General features: G+C 51.1%; 1 protein-coding gene across 1 annotated transcript in view; it reads right to left on the minus strand.

Moving 5' to 3' along the window:
• NEK11 (NIMA related kinase 11) overlaps positions 1–20204 on the minus strand; it is a 215290-nt gene that overhangs the window by 146855 nt on the left and 48231 nt on the right. The window contains exon 2 of the mRNA XM_065399194.1: positions 3027–3192. Within this exon, the coding sequence (XP_065255266.1) occupies positions 3027–3192 (166 nt within the window). The remainder of the gene's footprint in view (positions 1–3026; positions 3193–20204) is intronic.

Here is a 20204-nt window from a genome sequence, read left to right on the forward strand (position 1 = left end):
TGCTGTCCCTTTGCTGTTCCAACTGCTCAGCAGCTTCCCTGGTGGCACCTGCTATCTAGCTGGGGAGGTAAGAGATAGGAGTACTAGTTTCTCCGTTACCTGTTTCTCCACAGGGTAGCTAGATGGGCTCTGCCTGAGCTTAGTGATGTACCTAGAAAAGGATAGTTCACCTATCTCATGGAGCCACCCAGACCAGTCCAGAAGAGGGAGAAAAGAAAAGAAGCTCAGAACTCATAACCAGTGACAGCTCCTTGATTCCCTTGCCTGCTCTAACTTGTACCAGCTGGTTATGGTCCCAAAAGGACCATACACCTGATGGGGATTACCACAGTGGACCATGTTCCAGACACTCCTCCTCCCTGTCCTAACATAACCCTTCCCACCAATATGTCCCTACACCAGGGAAAGCATAGGAGCTGAGGAGTTCTATACCTATTGGGTACTCATCCATGTTGGGGGACTCCAGGCAAGAGGCTTGTGGGTGGTTTCTACTCTCTTTGTGTGGTCTGAGCAATGCATAGGGAGCGGAAGTGGGCACAGAATCTGCCCTAAAGTGCTGATTGCGGCCCTCAACCATTTTGAAATAATGTTCAGCCCTCACCCTTAAAAGATTGGCTCCAATGACCTACAAATTGTTCTAAGCTTGATTCTGTGGAAAAGGTAAGTACCTTAGGAAAAACTGCTCAAGGAAAAACAATGCTGAAATGTTGTTGCCAGGAAGCCCTGAAGAAGTTCACTCTTCCTATTTTGTGTTTGGGAAGGTCAGTATATTAATGTTCAGGAGAGAAGGAAATAAAGTGAAGGACAAGGAAGATGTCTAGCTACTTCAGACATTTAAATTTCATGAATATTGTATAACATGCAGTAATAACTATTTTGAAACGGGATTTGCCTTTTTGGCTTTTATGATTGATAACGTGAACAGGCATTCGTGACTACAGTTGCTAATTTTCCTTAGAGAATGGAATGTTTATTTCAGGCTGAACTGAAACTGCACTGAAGAAAGGAAATGAGAAGTTACTTTTATTTTGAGAATGTAATGACTTATGTTTTACATTTCATTGTTGTATTTAAAAAATCATATGTCATTTAGGGGAATTAATCCATTATCGTTTTTAAGAATTATCTTTCACTGATGTCCAGTTTTAGGCCACAAAATAGAATCAGAGGTTCATCTAGGTACTTTTGTTTGAAATCAGATTGACATGACTGTTTTTATATTGCCTTACAATATTTGAAATGGGTCACCCACCAAAGAAGTCCACAAAAACAAACCAGAACACACACACACACACACACACACACACACACTTCTCTTCTATAACTGCGAATGTCGTTAGCACTGATGAAAAGTGCCAGACTGTTATTCATAGAACTGGCACAGCGTCAGGCAGCTGCATAGGAGGCTTGCACTGCACTGTTCCATCAGCAAGGTTCAAAGCCACAGTAGTTTGTAGGAAATAGAACATTTTCCCATGCTAACTTAATGCTTGGTCTTTCTTCTTAAACTGCCAGCTAGGGTACCAATTACTGCCAATTGTGGAAGTAGTTCTGTGCATTAGAAACTGGACATAGAACACAGTAAGCTTCCAAACACCCATCAGGTGGCAGCAAATTTTGCTCACCATTAATTTGGGCAGGATTTAAACAGACAAATTTTAGGTGAAAAGCTCTGTATGCCATTACATATAAAGATATATCAGAACTAAGTACATACAGTATAGAAGTACATTTTCCGGTTTTCTAGTGCACATTAGAGCAACCTGAAGGCTGCTTTTACTTGCCCAGGTTACATATAACCTGAAGGGCATGTTACAGCAGCTGTGATTGCCTGGGAGCAGGGGAGTCCCTGCCATGCCCGTTTTCCTCAGCCATTCTCTCTATACTCACTCGGGTATAGGAGCCATTATGCAGGCTCTACAGCATTAGAGGAAGAGAGAGCCCCTATTTTGGTGTGATGTGTCTGTGGTTAGTTACTCTGGGTTTAGGGCTACTTTGCACCAGCAGCACAGTAAAAAGTAGCCCTAACGCAGGGAAGAATCTAGGCCCTGAACTTGACTTTTCCCTAATTTCATATGTCAATTCCACAGGTATCTGACCATAATGAAATGCCCCGTCAAGCGTTATTTGCAACTTACCATAGTCCTTTTGTAACACATGTTGGATTAACAGAGTGATAGTTATTCACTGTCTTACAACTTTGAAAAAATTACGTCGTTTCCAGAACAAACTTGAACAGTCCAACAATAAAAGAACATCAACAAAGTTACTTTAAGGAGTGAATTAAATTTTTGATTCTATGGAATTTTATTTTCTTAATTGTTAAATGTCTCATTCAGGCCCCCATTTTATACCCTGCTTTATACCACCAGAGCATCCTCTCCACACTGGCCTCCCAGATACAAACAAAACCCCGCTTTCAGTCCATGCAAATACTGCTACTAAACTGATTTTCCTTTCCTATCGGTTTGATCATGTAACTCCCCTCTTTGAATCCCTCCACTGGTTTCCTATCCAACATCATATCAAATTTAAGTTTTTTGTCACCACCTTCAAAATGCTATATAACTCTGCCCCTCTCTATTTATCCGCTCTTAGCAAGTTTAATAATATCCTGCCCCATTCCCTCCACTCTGCCAACACTCCCAGCTTCATCTGCCCATTTGCCAGACCTCCATGCCTTTTTCCATACAGCCCCCTATACATGGTACAACCTCCCTGAGCTCATCCACAAGGGCCCTACTCTATCCACATTTAAGTTCCTCTTAAAGACCCACTTCTGTTACGCTGCCTACAGTGAATCAAACTGGCCTGCATTTAAATTACCTATTGTTATTCCCCTTCCCCTGATATCAGTCTACTCATTTTATCCTTAGTCTATGAGCTCCACAGACCATCTAAATGTGCCTACTAAATAGCAGATGACACTGCAAATAAATAATGTTATGGACTAAGTCTTCTAAAAGGCCTATTTTGAGAAACACACTGCCTCTAATTTGTTCATAATAATTTACAAGAAGTCTTACCTCACAGTATTCAGTGATGATGCAGAAACTCTCTCGTTCCACAAAGCTTGCATAAAACTTGACAATGGCTGGATGATCTAGCTTGGAGAGTAGTTGTGCTTCTAGATTTGCTTCAACTGTTTCATTGGGCTTGAGGTCTCCAACAGAGATTTCCTTCAGAACCTTTCTGGAAAAAAAGATCCCCCAAATTGATAAAAGCAGCAATATATAAAATCAAATAAAGCTTCAACCACAGTTATAGTTTCCTACCATGACATCTTAATACCAAACATTTAACTGGAATAAGTTTGATCTGGCTTTGCAATGTGAAGTGATCAGGCAATATCAAGTAAATATAAAGACAGTACAGTAAAATGCTGGCAAACATGCTAGATATTAAAATGGTCCAATACCACTGCAAATGATCTCAGGTGTATTTGCAAAAATATTTTTGCCAATCCAGCAATATTTAAGAAAATACTTTTGCTCAGTAACTTATACTGTACTATTTGTTTCTTGACATACTTTCACTATTATGGCCTATCATATAATATCAAATGTACAGGGGGGGAAAAAAAACAGATATTAGATTTTATAAACACTATTGAGACGCAACATAAATTAGAGATTTAAACATGAAACGGAGTCACAAGATCCAGCTTGTATACATAGTTCTGCTACTGCCTTGCTATGTGAGTGTAAGGAAGTCACTTTATCTTTTGTATGCCTCAGTCTTCCCATCTATGAAATCGAGATAATACCACCAACTAGAGACTGGCCAGGACATGAACCCTGCCAAACTAAGGAGTACAAATACTGACTACAGGGTTCGAAGCAAAACTCCATATTCAAAATTACAAAACTTTGGGGTCAAAGATTGGTTCTGAAGGACCTAAACTTCCCCAATCCTGCAAAATCAATGGGGCTATGCATGTATGTAAAGTTAATCATGTGAGTGACTCATGGCTGGATTTGGCACTCAGACCCATCTCTATCTACTTCCAGAGTGTTGTGAAACTTAATCAATTTTTGGAAAACATTTTGTGATGACAGGCACTATAGACGTGAATATTACTCTTACTAGGATTTTCTTGTTGAAATATTTAAGAAAGAAATTTGTATGTGTATCAAATAAGGTGTGCATTTTCATATACTTGAACTAGGAACTAGAGAATATACAATGCTGATCTGTATCTGAAGAAGCCTTTTGAGCATATGGAGAATATGACTATTTTATTGAAACAAAATTATGAATTTCCAGTGACTTTTGAATAAATTAAAGGTATATTCCAAGCTGAAATTATGTCTTCATATTGTTTTTTAAAAATAATTTGCTGTTCACTGCTACATGTTTGTAAAGTCGCAGTAGTTAAACATGACAGTAATAGAATTTTACACAAACTAGAGAAATTCACTTGCTCTGAGGAGTGAATGTAGTAAATTCCCATAAGTGATTGTTTCCCCCAAACAGAACTCATCAGTTACTGAGTAACAATGCATGAATTTTCACATAAACTCACCTAAGCCCCATCTGGCAGCCTGATGATAAAACATGCAATCTGATTTGCCTACATCTCCTCAAACTACTTCTGTGCTATTAAGACAGGTAATATCTACTGCAATCTTCTCATCTTAAGTTGACATCAAGACATTATTCCTTCCATCACACAGATCATGTCACGAAACTGACAAACAGAATGAGTCTTCATTAAATATCACTTAATACATGATCCTTAAATGCCAAGGATAGCAATAAAAACCTGACATGTCAAGGTAACTTGTCACCTTAGTCACTCAGTGATTTTGATGCTGCCATTAACTGTCAGACAACTGGCAGATGTTTATCTTATTAAAATTCAACCACAGAGCAGCAAATCAAGAAGCTGTACTTTTATAAATGAGCTATTGGTTCACTACTATACAATGCTAATTCATATCCAGAATTGGCAACTTGCTTGCATTTGGGAATCAAAATTTTGCAAAGCAATCGAGATTAAATTTACTTATAGTATAAGTATGTGTGGGTAGATTTTATATACACATACACACACACACACATACACACACACACACACACACTCTACGTAAAATGTTTGATTTTTTTATGTTTAATATAAAAAAGACACTTGGAGTTACTTTCTGCAAAGCAGCCTTTTTGAATTGGTAATAAAGTGTCAAGGAAATTAGCTCAAACTCATCAGGATTCTGGTAAAGAAAACAGATGACAGTCTCGAGGAATAAAGATTAATTTCTTTTTAACAATCAGAAAAGAAACACTTAACAAGAAATGGTAAATAAATCAGCTCTAAACAGTGGCCTCACCTACATTAAACATACCAGTTGGAGTTACTGTGCATAAAGTGTATTATACAGGTAAGGCATATATCATGAGCATATAGTTCTCTCTCTAGTTAAGCTTGCCCAACACTTTTCATTATAAAACACTCTGTTCAGTTGTTTGTTACTCTGCCAAACTAACTTTTTGGGCTGACATTTTCCATGCCAGCTGTCTGCCTCAGGCTGAATTTTTTGGAAAGTTTTGGCAAAAAGAACTGAGCCATTTCCAACAACAAGGACAGGGGGAAATATATTGTATTCCATATGTTATCAAAATTATTAGAATTGCATTTTTAAGAGGCTCTTGCACCTCCATACTTTGACTTAAAATTTTGCAGGGGAGACAGCATGGCACCAAGAATGTGCTATTGACCATATTCCTGTGAAAAACTATGTAAATTTGACCAAGTTATAAGCCTTTGAAAAAAATCACAGTTTGCGCATGCCCAGTAGATTCTTGTTAGAGTTTGGCAGCTAAACTCTACATGCTAATGAGCATGCTCCATTCCAGGGTGTAGAAACTGAGCAGGAGGTTCCCTGCAATTGCTGTTCCTGCAATTGTGGCTGCTGTGGTGCAGGGCACTGGAATCGAGAGCTGGGACACTGTCTCTCCTGTGCTCTCATTGTTCCTGCTGCTGGCTCTTACGCAAAGTGGAGGAGTGCAAATTGCCTGACTGGAATGCAGAGAGGACAAGAGTCAGACCTGAGGGTGATAGTGAAGGGAATAGACTGGGGCTCCCATTTTAGAAAAAGCTAAACCAACTATATAGCTTTACCCTAAACTTTCTGAGATAGACTCATAGACTCATAGACTTTAAGGTCAGAAGGGACCAATATGGTCATCTAGTCTGACCTCCCGCATGATGCAGGCCACAAAAGCTGACTCACCCACAACAGAATCTTCCAGCCTGCGACCCCTGCCCTATGCTGCGGAGGAAGGCGAAAAACCTCCAGGGCCTCTGCCAATCTACCCTGGAGGAAAATTCCTTCCCGACCCCAAATATGGCGATCAGCAGAACCCCGAGCATACAGGCAAGATTCTACAGCCGGACTCTCATTTTACCCGCGATGGCCCGTTAATGCCTATTTGACTAAAATCACATTATCCCCTCAAACCATTCCCTCCATAAACTTATCAAGCCTAATCTTGAAGCCAGAGAGGTCCTTTGCCCCCACCGTTTCCCTCGGAAGGCTGTTCCAAAATTTTACCCCTCTGACGGTCAGAAACCTTCGTCTAATTTCAAGCCTAAACTTCCCCACGGCCAGTTTATATCCATTCGTTCTCGTATCCACATTACTACTAAGCTGAAATAATTCCTCTCCCTCCTTGGTATTAATCCCTTTGATATATTTAAAGAGAGCAATCATATCCCCCCTCAGCCTTCTTTTGGTTAGGCTAAACAGACCGAGCTCCTCGAGTCTCCTTTCATAGGAAAGGTTTTCCATTCCTCGGATCATCCTAGTGGCCCTTCTCTGTACCCGTTCCAGTTTGAGTTCATCCTTTTTAAACATAGGAGACCAGAACTGCACACAGTACTCCAAATGAGGTCTCACCAGCGCCTTGTATAACGGAAGCAGCACCTCCCTGTCCCTACTAGAAATACCTCGCCTAACGCATCCCAAGATCGCATTAGCTTTTTTCACAGCCACGTCACATTGCCGACTCATAGTCATCCTGCGATCAACCAGGACTCCGAGGTCCTTCTCCTCCTCCGTCACTTCCAACCTATGCGTCCCTAACTTATAACTAAAATTCTTGTTAGTCATCCCTAAATGCATCACCTTACACTTCCCACTATTGAATCTCATCCTATTATTGTTACTCCAATTTACAAGGTCATCCAAGTCTCCCTGCAAAATATCCCGATCCTTCTCCGAATTGGCAATACCTCCCAACTTTGTGTCATCCGCAAACTTTATCAGCCCACTCCTACATTCGGTTCCGAGGTCAGTAACGAATAGATTAAATAAAATCGGACCCAAAACCGAACCTTGAGGAACCCCACTGGTGACCTCCCTCCAACCCGACAGTTCCCCTTTCAGTACTACCCGCTGCAGTCTCCCCTTTAACCAGTTCTTTATCCACCTCTGGATTTTCATATCGATCCCCATCTTTTCTAATTTAACCAGTAATTCCTCGTGCGGCACAGTATCAAACGCTTTACTAAAATCTAGGTAAATTAGATCCACCGCATTTCCTTTATCTAGAAGGTCTGTTACTTTCTCAAAAAAGGAGATCAAGTTGGTTTGGCACGATCTTCCTTTCGTAAACCCATGTTGTAATTTGTCCCAATTGCCATTCACCTCAAGGTCCTTAACTACTTTTTCCTTCAAGATTTTTTCCAAGACCTTGCATACTACAGAAGTTAAACTAACAGGCCTGTAGTTACCCGGGTCACTTTTTATCCCCTTCTTGAAAATAGGAACCACATTAGCTATTTTCCAGTCCATCGGTACCTCCCCCGAGTTTACAGATTTATTAAAAATTATCGCCAAGGGGCTTGCAATTTCTCGCGCCAGCTCCTTCAATATTCTAGGATGAAGATCATCCGGTCCACCCGATTTAGTCCCATTTAGCTGGTCAAGTTTGGCTTCCACCTCTGATACTTTAATGTCAATCGCCCCTCCTTTATTCCCCTCTGTCCCGCTCCCTCTATTCCTAAGCCCTTCATTAGCCTTATTAAACACCGACGCAAAATATTCATTTAGATATTGTGCCATGCTTAGATTGTCCTTAATCTCCACTCCATCTGCAAGCTTCAGTGGCCCCACTTCCTCTTTCTTTGTTTTCTTCCTATTTATATGGCTATAAAACCTCTTACTATTGGATTTAATTCCCCTCGCGAGGTCCAACTCTACACGGCTTTTGGCCTTTCTCACCGCATCCCTACATGCTCTGACCTCAATAAGGTAGGTTTCTTTGCCGATCTCTCCTCTCTTCCATTCTTTGTACGCTTTCTGTTTTTTCTTAATCGCCCCTTTGAGACGCCCGCTCATCCAGCTGGGTCTAATTCCCCTGCCTACTGACCGTTTCCCCTTTCTTGGGATACAGGCCTCGGACAGCTCGTGCAACTTCAGCTTGAAATAATCCCAGGCCTCATCTGCCTTTAGCTCTCTAAGTATGTTAGCCCAATCCACTTCCCTAAGTAGTTGCCTTAATTTATTAAAGTTGGCCTTTTTGAAATCGTAAACCTTAGTCACAGTCATAGTTTTATTTCTGTTAACCCTTCCATTTAGTTTAAACCAAATTAGCTCATGGTCACTCGAGCCAAGGTTGTCCCCTACAACCATTTCCTCAACGAGGTCCTCACTACTCACCAGCACCAAATCTAAAATGGCATCCCCCCTCGTCGGTTCAGCTACTACTTGATGAAGGAATTCATCTGCTAGCACGTCTAGAAACATCTGAGCCCTATTATTGTTACTAGCATTTGTTCCCCAATCTATGTCTGGGAAGTTAAAGTCCCCCATGATCACACAGCTCTTATTAGTTTTTACTTCCTTAAAAACATTAAATAGTTCTCTGTCCGCATCCAGGCTAGATCCCGGCGGTCTATAGCACACCCCAAGCAGTATCTCAGGGGAGGCTCTAGTAGTTCTTTTACCCAGTGTAATTGTTGCCCAGACAGACTCCGTCTTATCCATTCCATCACTTATTATTTCTTTACATTTTAGCTCATTATTGACATACAATGCCACACCCCCACCTTTACCTTTTTTCCGGTCATTCCTAAACAGCACATACCCTTCCATACCTGTACTCCAGTCATGACTACCATTCCACCACGTTTCGGTTATTCCTACGATATCAGGTTTCATTTCTTGGACCAGGAGCTCCAATTCCTCCATTTTGTTACCTAGGCTTCTCGCATTGGTGTATAAACATCTTACCATATGCTGTCTATCCTTTCTCCCATTAGTTATGCACTTTGGTACGGACCCAGTAGTGTCCATCTGCCCCCTCCTTCTTATGTCCAATTCCCTACCCCTACCTATATCTGTGCTTTTCTCCTCGCCCTCTTTTTCAGTGTTGGAATCTGGCGTGGAGATCAACTGGACATCTCCCAACCGTCTCCCCCAAGTTCCTAGTTTAAAGCCCTTTTGATGAGATGAGCCAGCCTCCCTCCCAAAAGTCTATTTCCTTCCCTACTCAGGTGAAGTCCATCCCGCGAGAACAGCTGTCTGTCCCCGAAAGCCTCCCAGTGGCCATACATCCCAAAGCCCTCCTTATAGCACCACTCCCTTAGCCAGCTATTTATCCTCACAATCCTGTCTGCCCTTTGCTGTCCTTCTCTAGGAACAGGCAGAATCCCACTGAAGATAATCTGAGCCTCGACTTCCTTAAGCGTCTTCCCCAGCCTGGCATAATCTCCCTTGATTCTCTCTAGCGAGAACCTAGCCGTGTCATTCGTTCCTACATGAAGGACGATCAAGGGGTTCTTACCCGCTCCTTTTAGGATCCTTTTCAACCGCAGGTCCACATCCCGTATCTTAGCGCCCGGCAGACAGCACACCCTTCTGTTTTCCGGGTCCGCCCTGGTCACAGGCCTGTCTAACCTCCTCAGTAAGGAGTCCCCAATCACATAAACCTGCCTTTGCCTGGGGGCAGCGCAATCTACCAATCTATCCCCTGTTCCCTGCGGCCGTAACTCCTGTCTGTCTCTATTTTCCCTTATAGTCCCCCTATTGCCATCCTGTATCCTCCCGGGGCCAAGTGTTGATGCTACTTCCATCAACTCCTCCCCCCTGTGATTTGGACTAGCTGCCCTTCTTTTCTTCCTCTGCCTCCCACCATCAGGTACCACCTGCTGCGTCCCCTCCTCGTTAGCCAAACACCCAAACCTGTTCCTGAGTTCTATTTCCCCCTCACTAGCCCTCCTTTTCCTTGGCCTGCTTCTCACGGTCACATGCTTCCACTGCTCTTGTTCTCCCCCCGACATTCCCCCCTCACAGACCATAGCCCCTGCTTCCATCTGCACCCCTGAGCATGCCCCTTCAGCCACCCCTTGCCTTTGCTCCATTAGCTGCTCAAACCCCCTTCTAAACTCCACCAGGGTCTCTATCTGCATCTCCAACCCTCGGACCTTTTCCTCTAACAGGGCAATTAGGCGGCATTTCATACAGACATACCTCTGATCAGGAGCCCCTGCTAGGAGTATATACATACCACAGCTGCCACATGCTTTCATCTGCATTGTGTCCCCCGCTGCTTGGCTCATGGCTGCTGTGGTCTCTGCCTGCAGCCTCTGAGGGAACAAAGCACACCGACCACCGCGCCCGCCTGCCTCCCCTTCCACCTCCCCCTGTAAACTCCCACTTAAACTCCCCTGTTAGCAGCCCTGTTGGCCGGCTCCTGGGGGCCGCTGCTCGCTGCTAGGGCCGCTGCTCGGCTGGGAGGCCTCTTTTATAGGCCCCCTAATCAGCCAAGCTCCGCCCCCTAATCAGGGCGGAGCCCCTACTCAGGGCTCGGGGCTCAGCACACTGCCCCTACAGGCCTCTACACATACAAGCACTACAAAGACAGACGCAAGTACAGATACCTTCTCCTCCAATGAGACTCACTCCCACTTAAACTCCCCTGTTAGCAGCCCTGTTGGCCGGCTCCTGGGGGCCGCTGCTCGCTGCTAGGGCCGCTGCTCGGCTGGGAGGCCTCTTTTATAGGCCCCCTAATCAGCCAAGCTCCGCCCCCTAATCAGGGCGGAGCCCCTACTCAGGGCTCGGGGCTCAGCACACTGCCCCTACAGGCCTCTACACATACAAGCACTACAAAGACAGACGCAAGTACAGATACCTTCTCCTCCAATGAGACTCACTCCCACTTAAACTCCCCTGTTAGCAGCCCTGTTGGCCGGCTCCTGGGGGCCGCTGCTCGCTGCTAGGGCCGCTGCTCGGCTGGGAGGCCTCTTTTATAGGCCCCCTAATCAGCCAAGCTCCGCCCCCTAATCAGGGCGGAGCCCCTACTCAGGGCTCGGGGCTCAGCACACTGCCCCTACAGGCCTCTACACATACAAGCACTACAAAGACAGACGCAAGTACAGATACCTTCTCCTCCAATGAGACTCACTCCCACTTAAACTCCCCTGTTAGCAGCCCTGTTGGCCGGCTCCTGGGGGCCGCTGCTCGCTGCTAGGGCCGCTGCTCGGCTGGGAGGCCTCTTTTATAGGCCCCCTAATCAGCCAAGCTCCGCCCCCTAATCAGGGCGGAGCCCCTACTCAGGGCTCGGGGCTCAGCACACTGCCCCTACAGGCCTCTACACATACAAGCACTACAAAGACAGACGCAAGTACAGATACCTTCTCCTCCAATGAGACTCACTCCCACTTAAACTCCCCTGTTAGCAGCCCTGTTGGCCGGCTCCTGGGGGCCGCTGCTCGCTGCTAGGGCCGCTGCTCGGCTGGGAGGCCTCTTTTATAGGCCCCCTAATCAGCCAAGCTCCGCCCCCTAATCAGGGCGGAGCCCCTACTCAGGGCTCGGGGCTCAGCACACTGCCCCTACAGGCCTCTACACATACAAGCACTACAAAGACAGACGCAAGTACAGATACCTTCTCCTCCAATGAGACTCACTCCCACTTAAACTCCCCTGTTAGCAGCCCTGTTGGCCGGCTCCTGGGGGCCGCTGCTCGCTGCTAGGGCCGCTGCTCGGCTGGGAGGCCTCTTTTATAGGCCCCCTAATCAGCCAAGCTCCGCCCCCTAATCAGGGCGGAGCCCCTACTCAGGGCTCGGGGCTCAGCACACTGCCCCTACAGGCCTCTACACATACAAGCACTACAAAGACAGACGCAAGTACAGATACCTTCTCCTCCAATGAGACTCACTCCCACTTAAACTCCCCTGTTAGCAGCCCTGTTGGCCGGCTCCTGGGGGCCGCTGCTCGCTGCTAGGGCCGCTGCTCGGCTGGGAGGCCTCTTTTATAGGCCCCCTAATCAGCCAAGCTCCGCCCCCTAATCAGGGCGGAGCCCCTACTCAGGGCTCGGGGCTCAGCACACTGCCCCTACAGGCCTCTACACATACAAGCACTACAAAGACAGACGCAAGTACAGATACCTTCTCCTCCAATGAGACTCACTCCCACTTAAACTCCCCTGTTAGCAGCCCTGTTGGCCGGCTCCTGGGGGCCGCTGCTCGCTGCTAGGGCCGCTGCTCGGCTGGGAGGCCTCTTTTATAGGCCCCCTAATCAGCCAAGCTCCGCCCCCTAATCAGGGCGGAGCCCCTACTCAGGGCTCGGGGCTCAGCACACTGCCCCTACAGGCCTCTACACATACAAGCACTACAAAGACAGACGCAAGTACAGATACCTTCTCCTCCAATGAGACTCACTCCCACTTAAACTCCCCTGTTAGCAGCCCTGTTGGCCGGCTCCTGGGGGCCGCTGCTCGCTGCTAGGGCCGCTGCTCGGCTGGGAGGCCTCTTTTATAGGCCCCCTAATCAGCCAAGCTCCGCCCCCTAATCAGGGCGGAGCCCCTACTCAGGGCTCGGGGCTCAGCACACTGCCCCTACAGGCCTCTACACATACAAGCACTACAAAGACAGACGCAAGTACAGATACCTTCTCCTCCAATGAGACTCACTCCCACTTAAACTCCCCTGTTAGCAGCCCTGTTGGCCGGCTCCTGGGGGCCGCTGCTCGCTGCTAGGGCCGCTGCTCGGCTGGGAGGCCTCTTTTATAGGCCCCCTAATCAGCCAAGCTCCGCCCCCTAATCAGGGCGGAGCCCCTACTCAGGGCTCGGGGCTCAGCACACTGCCCCTACAGGCCTCTACACATACAAGCACTACAAAGACAGACGCAAGTACAGATACCTTCTCCTCCAATGAGACTCACTCCCACTTAAACTCCCCTGTTAGCAGCCCTGTTGGCCGGCTCCTGGGGGCCGCTGCTCGCTGCTAGGGCCGCTGCTCGGCTGGGAGGCCTCTTTTATAGGCCCCCTAATCAGCCAAGCTCCGCCCCCTAATCAGGGCGGAGCCCCTACTCAGGGCTCGGGGCTCAGCACACTGCCCCTACAGGCCTCTACACATACAAGCACTACAAAGACAGACGCAAGTACAGATACCTTCTCCTCCAATGAGACTCACTCCCACTTAAACTCCCCTGTTAGCAGCCCTGTTGGCCGGCTCCTGGGGGCCGCTGCTCGCTGCTAGGGCCGCTGCTCGGCTGGGAGGCCTCTTTTATAGGCCCCCTAATCAGCCAAGCTCCGCCCCCTAATCAGGGCGGAGCCCCTACTCAGGGCTCGGGGCTCAGCACACTGCCCCTACAGGCCTCTACACATACAAGCACTACAAAGACAGACGCAAGTACAGATACCTTCTCCTCCAATGAGACTCACTCCCACTTAAACTCCCCTGTTAGCAGCCCTGTTGGCCGGCTCCTGGGGGCCGCTGCTCGCTGCTAGGGCCGCTGCTCGGCTGGGAGGCCTCTTTTATAGGCCCCCTAATCAGCCAAGCTCCGCCCCCTAATCAGGGCGGAGCCCCTACTCAGGGCTCGGGGCTCAGCACACTGCCCCTACAGGCCTCTACACATACAAGCACTACAAAGACAGACGCAAGTACAGATACCTTCTCCTCCAATGAGACTCACTCCCACTTAAACTCCCCTGTTAGCAGCCCTGTTGGCCGGCTCCTGGGGGCCGCTGCTCGCTGCTAGGGCCGCTGCTCGGCTGGGAGGCCTCTTTTATAGGCCCCCTAATCAGCCAAGCTCCGCCCCCTAATCAGGGCGGAGCCCCTACTCAGGGCTCGGGGCTCAGCACACTGCCCCTACAGGCCTCTACACATACAAGCACTACAAAGACAGACGCAAGTACAGATACCTTCTCCTCCAATGAGACTCACTCCCACTTAAACTCCCCTGTTAGCAGCCCTGTTGGCCGGCTCCTGGGGGCCGCTGCTCGCTGCTAGGGCCGCTGCTCGGCTGGGAGGCCTCTTTTATAGGCCCCCTAATCAGCCAAGCTCCGCCCCCTAATCAGGGCGGAGCCCCTACTCAGGGCTCGGGGCTCAGCACACTGCCCCTACAGGCCTCTACACATACAAGCACTACAAAGACAGACGCAAGTACAGATACCTTCTCCTCCAATGAGACTCACTCCCACTTAAACTCCCCTGTTAGCAGCCCTGTTGGCCGGCTCCTGGGGGCCGCTGCTCGCTGCTAGGGCCGCTGCTCGGCTGGGAGGCCTCTTTTATAGGCCCCCTAATCAGCCAAGCTCCGCCCCCTAATCAGGGCGGAGCCCCTACTCAGGGCTCGGGGCTCAGCACACTGCCCCTACAGGCCTCTACACATACAAGCACTACAAAGACAGACGCAAGTACAGATACCTTCTCCTCCAATGAGACTCACTCCCACTTAAACTCCCCTGTTAGCAGCCCTGTTGGCCGGCTCCTGGGGGCCGCTGCTCGCTGCTAGGGCCGCTGCTCGGCTGGGAGGCCTCTTTTATAGGCCCCCTAATCAGCCAAGCTCCGCCCCCTAATCAGGGCGGAGCCCCTACTCAGGGCTCGGGGCTCAGCACACTGCCCCTACAGGCCTCTACACATACAAGCACTACAAAGACAGACGCAAGTACAGATACCTTCTCCTCCAATGAGACTCACTCCCACTTAAACTCCCCTGTTAGCAGCCCTGTTGGCCGGCTCCTGGGGGCCGCTGCTCGCTGCTAGGGCCGCTGCTCGGCTGGGAGGCCTCTTTTATAGGCCCCCTAATCAGCCAAGCTCCGCCCCCTAATCAGGGCGGAGCCCCTACTCAGGGCTCGGGGCTCAGCACACTGCCCCTACAGGCCTCTACACATACAAGCACTACAAAGACAGACGCAAGTACAGATACCTTCTCCTCCAATGAGACTCACTCCCACTTAAACTCCCCTGTTAGCAGCCCTGTTGGCCGGCTCCTGGGGGCCGCTGCTCGCTGCTAGGGCCGCTGCTCGGCTGGGAGGCCTCTTTTATAGGCCCCCTAATCAGCCAAGCTCCGCCCCCTAATCAGGGCGGAGCCCCTACTCAGGGCTCGGGGCTCAGCACACTGCCCCTACAGGCCTCTACACATACAAGCACTACAAAGACAGACGCAAGTACAGATACCTTCTCCTCCAATGAGACTCACTCCCACTTAAACTCCCCTGTTAGCAGCCCTGTTGGCCGGCTCCTGGGGGCCGCTGCTCGCTGCTAGGGCCGCTGCTCGGCTGGGAGGCCTCTTTTATAGGCCCCCTAATCAGCCAAGCTCCGCCCCCTAATCAGGGCGGAGCCCCTACTCAGGGCTCGGGGCTCAGCACACTGCCCCTACAGGCCTCTACACATACAAGCACTACAAAGACAGACGCAAGTACAGATACCTTCTCCTCCAATGAGACTCACTCCCACTTAAACTCCCCTGTTAGCAGCCCTGTTGGCCGGCTCCTGGGGGCCGCTGCTCGCTGCTAGGGCCGCTGCTCGGCTGGGAGGCCTCTTTTATAGGCCCCCTAATCAGCCAAGCTCCGCCCCCTAATCAGGGCGGAGCCCCTACTCAGGGCTCGGGGCTCAGCACACTGCCCCTACAGGCCTCTACACATACAAGCACTACAAAGACAGACGCAAGTACAGATACCTTCTCCTCCAATGAGACTCACTCCCACTTAAACTCCCCTGTTAGCAGCCCTGTTGGCCGGCTCCTGGGGGCCGCTGCTCGCTGCTAGGGCCGCTGCTCGGCTGGGAGGCCTCTTTTATAGGCCCCCTAATCAGCCAAGCTCCGCCCCCTAATCAGGGCGGAGCCCCTACTCAGGGCTCGGGGCTCAGCACACTGCCCCTACAGGCCTCTACACATACAAGCACTACAAAGACAGACGCAAGTACAGATACCTTCTCCTCCAATGAGACTCACTCCCACTTAAACTCCCCTGTTAGCAGCCCTGTTGGCCGGCTCCTGGGGGCCGCTGCTCGCTGCTAGGGCCGCTGCTCGGCTGGGAGGCCTCTTTTATAGGCCCCCTAATCAGCCAAGCTCCGCCCCCTAATCAGGGCGGAGCCCCTACTCAGGGCTCGGGGCTCAGCACACTGCCCCTACAGGCCTCTACACATACAAGCACTACAAAGACAGACGCAAGTACAGATACCTTCTCCTCCAATGAGACTCACTCCCACTTAAACTCCCCTGTTAGCAGCCCTGTTGGCCGGCTCCTGGGGGCCGCTGCTCGCTGCTAGGGCCGCTGCTCGGCTGGGAGGCCTCTTTTATAGGCCCCCTAATCAGCCAAGCTCCGCCCCCTAATCAGGGCGGAGCCCCTACTCAGGGCTCGGGGCTCAGCACACTGCCCCTACAGGCCTCTACACATACAAGCACTACAAAGACAGACGCAAGTACAGATACCTTCTCCTCCAATGAGACTCACTCCCACTTAAACTCCCCTGTTAGCAGCCCTGTTGGCCGGCTCCTGGGGGCCGCTGCTCGCTGCTAGGGCCGCTGCTCGGCTGGGAGGCCTCTTTTATAGGCCCCCTAATCAGCCAAGCTCCGCCCCCTAATCAGGGCGGAGCCCCTACTCAGGGCTCGGGGCTCAGCACACTGCCCCTACAGGCCTCTACACATACAAGCACTACAAAGACAGACGCAAGTACAGATACCTTCTCCTCCAATGAGACTCACTCCCACTTAAACTCCCCTGTTAGCAGCCCTGTTGGCCGGCTCCTGGGGGCCGCTGCTCGCTGCTAGGGCCGCTGCTCGGCTGGGAGGCCTCTTTTATAGGCCCCCTAATCAGCCAAGCTCCGCCCCCTAATCAGGGCGGAGCCCCTACTCAGGGCTCGGGGCTCAGCACACTGCCCCTACAGGCCTCTACACATACAAGCACTACAAAGACAGACGCAAGTACAGATACCTTCTCCTCCAATGAGACTCACTCCCACTTAAACTCCCCTGTTAGCAGCCCTGTTGGCCGGCTCCTGGGGGCCGCTGCTCGCTGCTAGGGCCGCTGCTCGGCTGGGAGGCCTCTTTTATAGGCCCCCTAATCAGCCAAGCTCCGCCCCCTAATCAGGGCGGAGCCCCTACTCAGGGCTCGGGGCTCAGCACACTGCCCCTACAGGCCTCTACACATACAAGCACTACAAAGACAGACGCAAGTACAGATACCTTCTCCTCCAATGAGACTCACTCCCACTTAAACTCCCCTGTTAGCAGCCCTGTTGGCCGGCTCCTGGGGGCCGCTGCTCGCTGCTAGGGCCGCTGCTCGGCTGGGAGGCCTCTTTTATAGGCCCCCTAATCAGCCAAGCTCCGCCCCCTAATCAGGGCGGAGCCCCTACTCAGGGCTCGGGGCTCAGCACACTGCCCCTACAGGCCTCTACACATACAAGCACTACAAAGACAGACGCAAGTACAGATACCTTCTCCTCCAATGAGACTCACTCCCACTTAAACTCCCCTGTTAGCAGCCCTGTTGGCCGGCTCCTGGGGGCCGCTGCTCGCTGCTAGGGCCGCTGCTCGGCTGGGAGGCCTCTTTTATAGGCCCCCTAATCAGCCAAGCTCCGCCCCCTAATCAGGGCGGAGCCCCTACTCAGGGCTCGGGGCTCAGCACACTGCCCCTACAGGCCTCTACACATACAAGCACTACAAAGACAGACGCAAGTACAGATACCTTCTCCTCCAATGAGACTCACTCCCACTTAAACTCCCCTGTTAGCAGCCCTGTTGGCCGGCTCCTGGGGGCCGCTGCTCGCTGCTAGGGCCGCTGCTCGGCTGGGAGGCCTCTTTTATAGGCCCCCTAATCAGCCAAGCTCCGCCCCCTAATCAGGGCGGAGCCCCTACTCAGGGCTCGGGGCTCAGCACACTGCCCCTACAGGCCTCTACACATACAAGCACTACAAAGACAGACGCAAGTACAGATACCTTCTCCTCCAATGAGACTCACTCCCACTTAAACTCCCCTGTTAGCAGCCCTGTTGGCCGGCTCCTGGGGGCCGCTGCTCGCTGCTAGGGCCGCTGCTCGGCTGGGAGGCCTCTTTTATAGGCCCCCTAATCAGCCAAGCTCCGCCCCCTAATCAGGGCGGAGCCCCTACTCAGGGCTCGGGGCTCAGCACACTGCCCCTACAGGCCTCTACACATACAAGCACTACAAAGACAGACGCAAGTACAGATACCTTCTCCTCCAATGAGACTCACTCCCACTTAAACTCCCCTGTTAGCAGCCCTGTTGGCCGGCTCCTGGGGGCCGCTGCTCGCTGCTAGGGCCGCTGCTCGGCTGGGAGGCCTCTTTTATAGGCCCCCTAATCAGCCAAGCTCCGCCCCCTAATCAGGGCGGAGCCCCTACTCAGGGCTCGGGGCTCAGCACACTGCCCCTACAGGCCTCTACACATACAAGCACTACAAAGACAGACGCAAGTACAGATACCTTCTCCTCCAATGAGACTCACTCCCACTTAAACTCCCCTGTTAGCAGCCCTGTTGGCCGGCTCCTGGGGGCCGCTGCTCGCTGCTAGGGCCGCTGCTCGGCTGGGAGGCCTCTTTTATAGGCCCCCTAATCAGCCAAGCTCCGCCCCCTAATCAGGGCGGAGCCCCTACTCAGGGCTCGGGGCTCAGCACACTGCCCCTACAGGCCTCTACACATACAAGCACTACAAAGACAGACGCAAGTACAGATACCTTCTCCTCCAATGAGACTCACTCCCACTTAAACTCCCCTGTTAGCAGCCCTGTTGGCCGGCTCCTGGGGGCCGCTGCTCGCTGCTAGGGCCGCTGCTCGGCTGGGAGGCCTCTTTTATAGGCCCCCTAATCAGCCAAGCTCCGCCCCCTAATCAGGGCGGAGCCCCTACTCAGGGCTCGGGGCTCAGCACACTGCCCCTACAGGCCTCTACACATACAAGCACTACAAAGACAGACGCAAGTACAGATACCTTCTCCTCCAATGAGACTCACTCCCACTTAAACTCCCCTGTTAGCAGCCCTGTTGGCCGGCTCCTGGGGGCCGCTGCTCGCTGCTAGGGCCGCTGCTCGGCTGGGAGGCCTCTTTTATAGGCCCCCTAATCAGCCAAGCTCCGCCCCCTAATCAGGGCGGAGCCCCTACTCAGGGCTCGGGGCTCAGCACACTGCCCCTACAGGCCTCTACACATACAAGCACTACAAAGACAGACGCAAGTACAGATACCTTCTCCTCCAATGAGACTCACTCCCACTTAAACTCCCCTGTTAGCAGCCCTGTTGGCCGGCTCCTGGGGGCCGCTGCTCGCTGCTAGGGCCGCTGCTCGGCTGGGAGGCCTCTTTTATAGGCCCCCTAATCAGCCAAGCTCCGCCCCCTAATCAGGGCGGAGCCCCTACTCAGGGCTCGGGGCTCAGCACACTGCCCCTACAGGCCTCTACACATACAAGCACTACAAAGACAGACGCAAGTACAGATACCTTCTCCTCCAATGAGACTCACTCCCACTTAAACTCCCCTGTTAGCAGCCCTGTTGGCCGGCTCCTGGGGGCCGCTGCTCGCTGCTAGGGCCGCTGCTCGGCTGGGAGGCCTCTTTTATAGGCCCCCTAATCAGCCAAGCTCCGCCCCCTAATCAGGGCGGAGCCCCTACTCAGGGCTCGGGGCTCAGCACACTGCCCCTACAGGCCTCTACACATACAAGCACTACAAAGACAGACGCAAGTACAGATACCTTCTCCTCCAATGAGACTCACTCCCACTTAAACTCCCCTGTTAGCAGCCCTGTTGGCCGGCTCCTGGGGGCCGCTGCTCGCTGCTAGGGCCGCTGCTCGGCTGGGAGGCCTCTTTTATAGGCCCCCTAATCAGCCAAGCTCCGCCCCCTAATCAGGGCGGAGCCCCTACTCAGGGCTCGGGGCTCAGCACACTGCCCCTACAGGCCTCTACACATACAAGCACTACAAAGACAGACGCAAGTACAGATACCTTCTCCTCCAATGAGACTCACTCCCACTTAAACT

The sequence above is a fragment of the Emys orbicularis genome, chromosome 2 (genome assembly GCF_028017835.1).
Source record: "Emys orbicularis isolate rEmyOrb1 chromosome 2, rEmyOrb1.hap1, whole genome shotgun sequence".
Lineage (NCBI taxonomy): Eukaryota > Metazoa > Chordata > Testudines > Emydidae > Emys > Emys orbicularis.